The sequence below is a fragment of the Pteropus vampyrus genome, unplaced genomic scaffold (genome assembly GCF_000151845.1).
Source record: "Pteropus vampyrus isolate Shadow unplaced genomic scaffold, Pvam_2.0 Scaffold571, whole genome shotgun sequence".
NCBI lineage: Eukaryota > Metazoa > Chordata > Mammalia > Chiroptera > Pteropodidae > Pteropus > Pteropus vampyrus.
The window spans coordinates 101641-114594 of record NW_011889352.1 but is presented as its reverse complement, the minus strand read 5'-3'; the positions used below and the strand labels follow the sequence as shown (position 1 = coordinate 114594).

Below are 12954 nucleotides of genomic sequence, written 5' to 3'. Positions count from 1 at the left end.
TGTTATAAGATAATTTATTAGGCATTCAGTAATTGAGTCCCTTCTCAGCCTATATATTTTCGTGTGGTGTTGTAAGGTATAGATAGTACATATGGAATACTTCTAATGTAAATCTAACTCAGGGTCAAATTTTCTGACTTGGCTTAGAATTGATAGTCTTAGTTGTAATATTTTGTGCTTACTTTAAAAATTTAAATACTACTACTAATAAATTATTTTACACATACTTAATGACTGATTATAAATCAGTCATTAATGCTTATTGAATTTAATTCCATAGCAATAAAAGTCATTTGTAATCTCTCTAGATTTAAAGGTTAGGAAGTGAAGCCTCTAATATTTACTCTTTTCCTATGAGAAGCTAAAGAGAGTGAGAGCAGGTATTCTTCCCAGCCCTGACATGCCCTTGAAATTCTGAAATCATGATCCAAGAAACAATCAACCAAGATCTTCCTAACTATAGGGAGCACCCAAGAAAACCCATGCCCCCTTGTCAGTAGCTCCTTTATGGTCTAATATTAAATTATCCTTTACTAGGTAGAAGTCAGCATATTTATAATTGTGCAAGTCCCAGAGAAAGCTGATATTTAAGGAAAAATTTTAAATGTTTAACCCCAAATCAGAGCTATCTTTCTATTTAAAATGCTGTAGAACCTGTATAAGTTTGATTTTTCTTTTTGAAAAAGATTTTTATTCTTGCCTTACCCACCTTCTCACCACAACCACCACCAAAGCCTTTATCAGAAACCAAAAACATCCTTTTCCTGCTGAGGACATCCATAAGTACAGAATTGAAGCCTTAAGATTTAATTTATGGCAGTATAAAATTAATGACATTAGTAATGCATAGTTCCTGATTTTACAATAATTATGAAGACAAGAAAATCAGCCATCTTAAGTAATATGAGAATTTTCTAGTTTTAGTAATAGGAACTTTGTGAGATATTTTAAAAGTCTGTTAATATTAGGCCTAACAGATTTGACTCTTGTTCTTTTTAAAAACTCTCTTCCTACTTTATGTATGCCAAAAAAGGAAACACATCTCAGTCTTTCTGTTTTGGGAGTTAGCTAATATATTGTTTACAACTCTCAAGAATGCCAGTAAGTGTTGGCGTGTGTATAGGACAGACTTTCCAATTTAGGCTATGGTTTATTTCATGGCAAAAAGAAATAGGAATACAAACTGGAATCTGGAAGCATGTAGCATACATTATGATTTTTATCCTTGCTTTATTTTCCCCAAAATTCTTTTTTTAATATGTATATAAAAGTCATAATGTTTTAATAATAAATTGTTTAATCTTTATCTTGATTTGACCATAGTTCATCAGATATTGTTTAAAAGAGAAGCCTGCCAATATAAACTGACCAATTTGCATGAAAGTAATGATAATAGCATTTATTAAGAGTCTTATAATTAGAAAACTTATTAATCTTTATGAAAAATATCTTTCACCAAATGGTTGGCATATCTTTTACAGCCATTTTATTACAAAGTTGCTGTGAGTGAATTTAAGTAGAATTATTTGTTTCCATTTGTTTCTGAACTATTTTATTATTAAAGATTAATGTACTTGCTAAAAATAATTTGAAATTGTTTATTTTAAAAGTTTATTTTAAATTTCTATCCATATTTAACACATTCAAAAATTGATAATCTTTATTATATTTCTGCCCTCTAATTAAAAAATATTTGTAAATATATACCCTGTTTCAATGCTGGGTATATATGTACAAAGATAAACATTGAATTCTAACAGTGTATACATGACTGTCTGAGATGTTAAGAACTTATTTTAATATGGTAATATATGTATAAATTTAATATACTAGAAGAATTGAAACCGTAAAATATAATTTAGAATAAAATTTATCACTTTTAAATATCTACTTTGTAATAGCTTGTTTTATTATGTATATATAACCTATACAGTTACTTATAAATACATCAAATACAGGCTTGGGTCTTCATGTAAGCATAGCTACTTTTAACTGTATTATAACTGAGTGGTCTTTAGGTATATTAACTACATTCGTTAAAGGGACTGATTTGGGGAAAAAATACATATATGTGTTTATATATATGCAAATAATATATTTTAAGAGACCAAATCTAAATTGTTCCCAAAACAAAAAAGAAATGATAATTATGTGACATGTTAGAGATGTTAACTAATGCTATTGTGGTAATCATATCTCAGTATAGAAACATATCAAATCAACACACTGTACACCTTAAACTTATATACAATATTATGTATCAATTATATCTCAATTAAAAAATAATATAGTTAATATACCTAAAGACTATTCAGTTATACTACAGAGTGTGTGTGTGTGTGTGTGTGTGTGTGTGTGTGTGTGTGTGTGTGTAAAGAGTTGGGGGAGAAAGAGAGATAGTTAGTTTTGTCTGGTCTAATATACTATTTCAATACCCAAATGTCCTTTTATTTTTTAATGTAATAATATTTTTATGATATTCTCTAAATTGATAGCCTATACGTCTAAATTCATCTCACTGAGTTATTCACAGTGTTTGCGTATTTAACAGAACAAAACACTAAGCTGGTGGACTTGAAGCTGAAGAAGCTCCTAGAAGTTCAGCCACAGGTGGCAAATTCACTCTCCAGTACATCTCAGAAAACTATAACTGAGAGCTCAGAGCAAGACATTAAGGTAAATGTTGCTTAAAATATTTGACTTGGTATCTGTGTGTTCTAGTTTCCACTGGTACTTTATAATCCTAAAATCAATTTCTTACCAAATTCTTCACATTAAGATATAAACTTTTTATTAACTAGCCAATAAATTAAATATCAATATGGTAATCAATATTCATCTTTTTCAAATAAACTACTACTTTATATTAGTAAAAGTAGAAACTATTCTTGACTTCTATATGTATTTATATTTTTCTAAGAAGAATATTGCTAGAAGTCAAGCATATTTTTCTATCATCCTCAACCTTCAGCCTATTTAGATTAATGTTAATTAACACCTGAAGATGGTATGTGATAGAATATAAATTTTTAAAAACTTTCATGTGTTTTGTACCAATATAAATCTTACCTTTTATAAGATTTTAGGCAAAATGTCACGTCGTTGTTGTTGTTGTTGTTGTTATTAATTATGTTATTATTATTATTATTTGGACAACTCATATTATCCCCAATCAAGCCTTATCCTGTTTTCCTCTCATTGTATCATTAATATTTTTTTAGCTTTAGGGTACTTTTAGTCTTGTATAACTTTTCACCCACCTGCGGACTATGGGGACTGCCCTGCTGACTGAAAGGATTTCCTTCCCCTGACAGAGATGCTTTGAAGTCCCAAAACAATGACTTTCATTGCTTTTCCCGTATACTGTCGGTTTCTATAAATTGGTGATGAAAGTGTGTGGCAGCACCAGAGGACTTTTGGTCTCTATCTTTGAACAAAAGAAAGCCTGGATCAGGTCTGATTTTTTGCGTTCAATTTAGCTTTCTGCAGTGGATTTAATGCAGAATGAAGCTGGCCTAAGAATAATACAATGGATTGAAAAGGCTAACTGAATTAGTGGGTTTAGAGGAATACATTTGTAAAGTGGCAGAAGTCCCTAGTCATATAAAGGTTTCTTAAGATAGGATTTGCTAGCTAATCGCACTGATATTTTAGCATGTTGCCAGGCCTCAAAAAATTTAGCCATGTTTGTTTATTTTGATAAAGACTTAAGTTTTAGACTATTGGGAAGTTATTATAACAGTAGAATATACACTTTCTAAACAAACAAACAGATAAAAGCCAAAATTGTTTCTGTTCTAACTATATAGCATATTATAAGCACAATACTAATAATAAATATATGACTTTTAAAAAAATAAAGTAGAGGTATTTTCATTTTTAAGATTTAATTATTTAAATAGATGAAATTGGTTTTGCTTTGCAAAAAGATCTTATGTAGTAATTGTTAAAGTTATTCCAACAAGAGGTGTGCTTAAACAGCTTGTCTTTGTATGGATCTTTTTAGTTAAGATTTTTTAAATGGTGCTTATAAAGAACATATAGAGTCCATCTGTTCTCTTGAAGCTTTCAGCATTGATTTGGGGTTTTATTTTTTTAATAAAATGCAGTTTACACGTTTATAAATGAGGCATTCTGTGTTTGTGGAAAAGGATAAACTGTTACCTTCCCTTGAGGATTCTGTATCCCAGGCCTCCTTGAGGCTAGAGAATAGGCCATTGGAGGACTCCCTCATTACCAATTGTCTCAATGCAGAGGAAGGGCAAAGTCTTGGTAGCTTTTGATAACCAGTTTCAGCATTCAGCAGGCTTAGCTATTAGTCATGCATCTTAGCCTTTCCCTATTTACTTTCAAAACACTTAATAAAAATAATAAAAGATTAGGAATAAAATGAAATATTTGTTTGGTACACAGCACCTCGGTATCTGCAGCTTCCACACACTGCAGTGGTTCAGTCTTCTGGGATATTTCTTGTTGATAGAACCATTTGAATTTGTTACCAGTATTAACATAGGAAGCTCTGGAAAAGATAATTGTAGTTTCTTTAGCTATAAAGGGCTTACTTACAAATCTGGCTTTGGAAAGTTATAGCTGATGAAATGCAGTTCAGTGGGGTAGTATTATAATCCTACCTTTTAGCCTTCATCCAGTATTAGTGGTTTATCTCAATGGGCATAAAATTAGAAACTAGTTCTTCTTGTCATACAAGTCTGTGGGGCTGGGCAGAATACTGGGGGGAACAGACAGAGGAAACATGGCTTTTAAATGATACATATCATCAGGAGAAGACACAGGGGTTCCCAGTGTCTGATGAATCAAAGTTATTAAGAGTGATCCTCCATTTAAACTATGTCTCCCGAAGTTTTTGGTTACAGGTAACAACTTGCAGTTGAGCTATTTAGAGCTCTTTATATCCTTTTTCTTTCAAAAAGTTTCTAAATGACAGTATCTTAAATCAGTAAAAATTGTTTTAGTAATGTGTAATTTCATATATTTTAGATCAGGGCTCTTTTACCATGTTTGTTTTACTTTTAGAATGGCACAGACGATCTCCGGGCTGAGCGATTACAAAAAGCAGCAGAACGGTTTAGAAATCCCGTTGTCTTCAGCAAGGATTCTACAGTCAGAAAAACTCAACTTCAGTCTTTCAGTCAATATGTTGAGAATAGACCAGGTAGGTACACTTTTAAAAATGTTTTCCCATCTTATGATTTAACAGTATTTATCTACATATATTAAAAAGCTGATAATGTAAATTCATATTTCAATACACAAATATCAAGCTTTATAATAATTTTACATGTCTTTCTCCTTTTTTTAAGAGATAAAAAGGCAGAGATCAATACAGGAAGATACAAAGAAAGGAAATGAGGAGAAGGCAGCAATAACTGAAACTCAGAGGAAGCCATCAGAAGATGAAGTGCTTAATGTATATTAATTTTTTGTGTGGTTTCATGATTGCTGATAATTCCAAACTGTATGTGGAAATAGTGCCTTTATTTGTTAAAATGAGATGTTAGGTTTTTTAAGATGTCAATCTCCAGTGCATTCAAAGCAGAGTGAGAGGGGTGCACTGTTGAATTAGTCTGCAGTGTGGTGATAATTGTCAGATAAAAAAAAATGAATTTTTCAGAGTTCCACAGCCCCAGCTTCCTTGAGACATTTCCATCAGGGCACTTCCCATAAAGAGATTCCAGTATTGATCTACCGGGAGGATTTTAATTATTACAATAGCAGATACCGCAGAGCTGCAGTTAGAGGGAAAAGTCACATGAGACCTGCTAGAATTTCTCAGCCAACCCATTTTGTTGGCTTGGGTTAATGGGTGTTCAACCTTTCCATTATCCAGATCAGCCGTGAATTACTAGCTGAATGATGTTTGCATTAATATAATATATATGGTAATTTCTTCACTTAATTAACGGGGAGGTTCAGCTCAGTAGGGGTATGGGCTGATCATGTGTAAAATTGATTTGTGAGGGAAATATTTGATAGACCGCAGGGAGAAAGCTGCTTTTGATGGACAGCTGCAGGACAGAAGCAGGAAGAACAAGTTTTAACTTGAATTTTTGTCTGGAAGCATAGCTCTCTATAATGGTGCTACTTGTTTTTTTTATTTTCTACATTTTGTATAAATATTTTCATTCTTATTACTGTTAAAATAGTCTTTGTTGGATTTTAAAATCCTTGTAAATGCACCAAGAGTTACAAACTACATGTTAGGGCCCTAAAACTTCTCATTTTTAAGTCGTTATACTAAGACCTAGGTCTTATTAGTACAGAGAACAGTTCATTGGTATATCCTAGCGAAATATTAGGTATAATTTTCAAGTTGCAGAATACCTGAGTATACTATATGCTGATACTAAAGCAATCTGATTATAAACTTTGTTACTATTTTTAACTGAATCAATCAGTAAAAGCAATGAAGTTTTATGTGTTGTCTATCACTTCTGCTTTCTTATATCTTTGTTACCTATATTGTCTTTGCAAACCATTCAGTTTGTTTTGTCCCTCTTGGATGGGAATGAGAAAAGAAGAGAGCTTTTTGACAATGCTCTGCCGTTTGGCAGATAAGTACAAAAACCATTCACTAGATTATTCCAGATTTTAAAGTTACCACTAGCATTTCTTCTGTTGTTATAATTTTTCTGTTATATTACATATTGAGATGGGAGAATGTTTATTTTATGAATATTTAAAAAATACAGTGACTTCATGGATCAAACTATTCTGAGAAATTTTATGTACTGCATGAAACAGAGCACTATTATCAGTTTTATAATTTCTTAAGATACTTCAACTTTAAGTTTGTCAACTACCATAATCAATTTAATAATAAGCTGGTATAAATTGAGTTAATGTGTGAGTACAAATTATTTACTATTTCCAAAGATATATGTTACACATATGGTTAGACTTGTTTATTGAGCATGAGAATTCCAAAATATGCTCATAAATAACATATTTCTTGATTTTGTTTCTTGTTAAGGAGTACTGACAGATAATTCCTGTCGGCTTCTTAGAGATTAATAGGCTTCTAGATAGGGAATGGATTTGACAGAAGAGGATTGTTCACATTTACTTCTCTGAATAAATAATGTTCTAAGTGCTGATGGCAGTAATGGTGGTGGTGAGAGTAATCACTTAAGTAGTTCTTCAGTATTTTTCAGCTACTTAGGGAACATAACCCTAGAAATGTCACAAAATAAACAGGTATTCCAAAGGGAGCTATAATTAATCCGTTTGTAACTAGACCATAGATAATAACTCTGCCTCCAATGATTTAAATTTGTAATATGAAAATAAGAATTAAGGCTATACTGGTACATTACAACAGAACTGCTACTCAAAATAAAACTACTAAGGAGAATTTTTTTTTAACTTGAATGGTTGTAAAAAGTAAAATTTCAAGTTGAAATCCAAATTTGGTTAAATGCAGGATTAACTAAATCAGCATACTAGTTGCCTTAGATCCTATGTAGCAAGGTTTGAAACCACCTGTCAAGTTAGAATTCACAGCTACAATAATTAGTAATACATCAACAGAATGACATGTTAAACTACAGGAGCCAGCTGGAGGGAAAACTGGAGATATTAGAAACTTCTCTTTAACCATTTTTAAAAAGCATTTTAAGTAGTGTAGTCACAATGAAAACAAGAAACTCGTCTTTAATTTTGTATATTTTGTAAAAAAATCTGTCTGATTTTTCAGGATAGATACTTTAAGAATCAATTCCTTGATTCATAAAATTTCATTTTTGTATATTATACTTTTGAGTTAAAGATGTCATTTGTGTTTGTTTTGACAGTCACCAAGGGGAACACTGTCTTCCGTCCTTGTCCGTGTTTAAATTACTGACTCAACTCTAAGGAGAATTTTTTCTAATTTAGTGTTAACTTTTTAAATCTGGTAAATCTGGGTGTTAAATTATAAACGTAATACTGAACAGCTGAGATTTTCTCCATTTACAAAAGTTTTGCTATACATAATACATATGAAAATTCTTTGAATCACAGGGAGTGGCTTTTTGGTACTAAGGGTGATACTAAGGGTATATTTGGTTCTCTAGGTAAGTGCTTTACTAAGTGTTTGTAGAAAGGAAAAATGCAACTTACAAGTGATTTTTTTTTCCTTTCTGTTTGTTCTCGTTAACAGAAAGGGTTCAAAGACACCAGTCAGTATGTTGTAGGAGAATTGGCAGCACTAGAGAATGAGCAAAAGCAAATTGACACCCGTGCCGCGCTGGTGGAGAAGCGCCTTCGCTATCTCATGGACACAGGTACGGTGCCCAATTACACTGTAAACAGTTTTGGCAAATTGAGCGTTCACAAACTCTTATAGAGTTTTGGAAGTGTGAATCTTTGAAGCCTGAATGTTCAGCAGAACTGCCTTGAAAATAAAAAGGCTGCGATTTGCAGCCACCTCTCTGGGCCCTGGTGATAAGAGTGCCTTCATGGGAAGTGATAACTCGCCCTGATACCATGTGAGCCAGCACTATTGAACAGTGTGCTCATCCATGCAGAGTTGGAATACACATCTGTGCCTCATTGATATGCCACTGCTTAAAAAAAAAGTAAGATCTTCACTGTTCTACTGATTCATTGGGAAAAAAAAAAGATTTGGCCAGCTAAAGCCATGTACTGCATGAAACAGAGCACTATGCATAGGGGACGGCTCCATGGACTAGATCACTGAAATTTGAGAATACTATCTGGTTACTGATGCTACACAATTTTTTTTTTTTTTTCATGAGAACAGGTTTTTAAAAGTCTGTAATACTTTGCGTCACAGTTGCATTTGAAAAAATTAAGGTACATAGAAAGGTTTGTAAAAATGGGTAGGGCAGCGAGTTAGCGCCTAACCAAAGAGTAGATTGGTATTTAATGCTGATTGCCAGTAGATTGAATAGATCTGGGTGCACAATAAGCCATTGAAAATAAACAGTCTGTATGTTTACACACACACATTTCTTTAAAATGCCGCTTCTACAAAAGGAGTAAATTCAAATTATACCAAATTAAAAGTAAATTATATTTAAAATTATATTTTAAATTCAAAAGAAATAAATTCAAATTATACCAAATTAAAAGTAAATTATATTTTTAAAAAATATCAAAATAGAGAAGAGTAGAAAATCCATTCCTTTAATCAAGTTAATTGCCTAAGTTTTATGGCAATGTTAAAGTAGATTAATAAAGTAGTAAAGTAGATTATTAAATTAGTTGTAGTAGGTTAGGATTAGAGAGCTTTCCTGAAGTTTTGCCAAAAATATGTTTACAATGAAAGAACTCCAAAAAAAAAAAAAATGGGACTTTTAAAAATGCCTGAACTAGTGAAATCAGAACATATTGGAACAGGGAAAGACTTTTGGCTTTATCTGGCCCATTGAGTTTCAAACTGTGTCCTGTGGAGTCCTAAAACTTCTTCAGAGGCACTTTAGGGCTGCTAAGACAATAAGGGAGCAGAAAGCAGACAAGTGTCGGATTTTTTACTTTACTCAAACAGAATAGCTCTGAGATATTTATTTGAAATAGCGGGCTTTTTGGAAGAGTTCATTTAAAGAAAAGTTTCTACTGCTTATAATTTAAAAGTAAAAAAAAAAAAATTTTTTTTAATTTTTTGAAAACATTACTACCTAACCTTCTCATAGTACAGAAGTGACAGAAGCATAGGAGAAGCTGAACAACCTTGGACTAGAATTCAGGTCATCAAAACCCTATCTTACAGGATCTTTCCTGCTACACCAGATTACCTAGAACACATTTGTCATTGCCCTAACAAATTACATGGCATGCTCAGTCTTATACATTTGTTTGGATTCAACAGGTATTCCATAAACCGATATATTGTTTCACATTTGCATGTTTTCCCTTGGTTTCTAAGGAATTTTGAAAATACTAGTTATGTTAGTGATATAAAAAATGTAAATACTAGGTAACATAATTTCTGTAATACATTTAAAATTATTGTCTTTAAATATTTTAAAGAAACTAATTTTTTAACAAATTCTTTCAAGTGGACCACCTTTCCTCTTTGTGTTGGATAAAATAGATGTTACTATACAAGAAGCCTTCTGCCACAGAGAAAAAGCTAGAAATTCTAATTTCTTCTCTTCATTCACACTTGGAACCCGATATATTGAGGGTTCTAACCAAAATAGACTCAAGTTCTCCTCCCCACCTCATATTTTACCAGTGAAGCTTTGAAACGGCCCCATTCCAACTATGGATCATTCAGAATCTGAAAGACAGTCATGGAGTAAAGATTGATTCTAGAATCCCTTCAGAGTTTTATATTCCTTACTATGCAGGACAGATCTCATCTAGACTGGGTTTGCTACTGCAGATTTAGATTAAAATTGACTTAGTTCCCCAACTCGATAAGTTCCGAGAGTCACTCTGAACTGGATTGAACCTCTTCCAGCCCAAATAATGGTTTCCTAAGATGCGCCTAAAACCAAGTTAGTGTAGTAAGATATAAGAAGTTAAAAAGGAAAAGCATGTGCTCATCCCCTCCTTTTGAGGGTTCCAATAGTTCCAACTTTTTATTTGCTATAGTAGTTAGTACCTTTTCTCTGGTATGTTAGAATTTTCTATGTACTTTCTGAATCTTAGCCTTAGAATTAAATAGAGCAGATAGTATCCATATTCCTCTTTTTTTTGTTTTTTTACAGTAGAAAAGAAAAGTTTCATTAGAAGGGAAAGTACATTTCCAGATGTGGAAGTGGGCCTGAGCAAGAGAATAGTGGCTCAAAAGGCCAGTATCCATATTCTTTACATAACCAAACTGAGGCTCAGATAGGCAACTCATTTAAGATGTCCTAATTAGTAATGGCTGAATTAGGGCTTGAACCTGAGTTTTAGATTTTCTAGCTCTTGAGTCAGCCCTCTTTCCCATCTTATCTTCTTTATAGAACAAATATACTTTACCTGCTATTTCAGTTTCTGTATACTTGTAGATGCTGACTATATACAATTTTGATTGATTTGAAATTCACATATAAATTAACCATTTAAAGTATACAATTCAGCAACATGTAGTATATTCATAGTGTTGTACAATCACTACCACTATTTCCAGTGTTTTTCATCACCTTAAACAGGAACTCTGTACTTGTAAGTGCAATCTAACAATAGTTGTCCTTTTGTGTCTGGCTTTTTTCACTTAACATGTTTTTAAGGTTCATCTATGCTATAACATGTACCACTACTTCATTCCTTTTTATGATTGAATCATGTTCCATTGTATGTATTTACCACATTTTATTCATTCATTCATCCATTGAGGGACATTTGGGTTGTTTTCATCTTCTGGCTACTATGAACATTTGTGTACAAACATCTCTTTGAATCCCTGTTTTCAGTTCTTTGGGGTATATCCCTAGAGTTGGAATTGCTAGCTCATAAATTCTTTAACTTTTTGAGGAACTATACTCAATTTTAAATGGGTTGAAGTATATTTAGAAGGTGATTTTGTGGAATTGAGAATACATCCCCTACCCCTGCCAAAAAAAAAAAGCATTCTTATAAGCATCCACAGCCTTGACAAACCCACAAAAACCTATTTATTTAAAATATAACTAAAAGAAGATGAATAGTTTTCCTAGATTTGAGTCCTTGGTTCTCAGAGCTTGAGCAGCTCTGGATTTTAAGCACCAGCCCCTTTGACATTGAGGCTCTGGCACCCTGAGGGGTTGGTGGTAGAGCCTGGATGGTGGCGTACACTGCTGGGGATTTCTCCTGGTATGTTGGAGAAGGCTCTAGCAAGAAAAGAGCGAAGGAATGTAAGAAAGAGTTTCAGTGGGCCCTACAGCCAGATGTGCCAGAAATGAAAACGGCAGTGGAGGAGAGGCCCAAGGGGTCTCAACATCCATTTTGGGTAAGGGCATCTGTGGCAGAGACAGAGCAGTGTGGGGATTTTTACTTCCCAAATTGAGTAATCTTAAATCAGTGATAGTCTGAATACTAAATAATAGTACTGTGTGAGTGAATGAGTGTGTGTGTGTGTGTGTGTGTGTGTGTGTGTGTGTCTGTATTTTCTGCCATCCCACCTTGGGGTCTGTAAAATCCTTATGCAAATACTAGATAACTTTTTCCATCAGCTAGTAATGTTTTTTGTTTTGTTTGTTTTGTTTTTATTTGTTTGGTAATTGTTACAGAGAACAAATTTTACATTTCTAGCTCCTAAAGTTTGTAATGGTTACTTCTTTGGGAACAGTAAAACTTATTAGGAACATTTATGTGTTCTAAGCTACTATTTTGTATGTAAGTATGGCGCTAATGAATCCATACCAGCAATGTTGTAATCCTTGAAAAAATAGAGTTTAGAATAGAAATGTTAATCGGCCCTTTTACCGAAGTGCTGCAGACAGTGTTACTGTAATGAGTGGTGTTCATTTTCCATTCCCAATCTGTTTGCATTTGATGGTTATCAAACTTTCTTACCATAGAATTGTAGTGTTTTAAACTAATAATTCTTTTTTTTAAAGTGACAATATTTTATTTACATTTTGAGTGGAAAAATTAAACATTTGTGGGGGTTTATAATAAAATTGCACCTTACAACTTATAACCTTTAGGCATAGAATAAAATGATCATGATAAGCTCTTTAAGTCCATGGGCCAAAAATACTAATTCTATAGCTTTTTTGTAGACTATCCACTACAAAAACATAACAGAGCATTTAAAAATATTAACTATATCTTGGGAAAATAAGAATTAAAAGAAATAACTTTTCTACACATTCCTCAGAATGTTTCTTTATTTGTTCATTTGAGGAACAAAGTGTAGTTTTAAAGCAGGGAATTGGGTCCACAAATAAAATTTTTGAGTTGTAAAGATGACAATAATGGTCAATATTTATTGCATATTTATTATGTGTCTGGCTCCATGGAAAATGATTTACATATGTCATTTCCTTGTTTCTCATAATGGCCCTATGAGATAGGTTC

General features: G+C 32.7%; 1 protein-coding gene across 10 annotated transcripts in view; it reads left to right on the top strand.

The window, feature by feature from the left end:
* The window catches only part of EHBP1 (EH domain binding protein 1), a 322192-nt gene that overhangs the window by 271547 nt on the left and 37691 nt on the right, over positions 1-12954 (top strand). For all 10 annotated transcript variants that reach the window (XM_011384344.2, XM_011384346.2, XM_023525560.1 and 7 more), the window contains 4 exons: positions 2552-2676; positions 5035-5173; positions 5322-5428; positions 8159-8282. In XM_011384344.2, coding sequence (XP_011382646.1) covers positions 2552-2676; positions 5035-5173; positions 5322-5428; positions 8159-8282 — 495 coding nt within the window. The remainder of the gene's footprint in view (positions 1-2551; positions 2677-5034; positions 5174-5321; positions 5429-8158; positions 8283-12954) is intronic.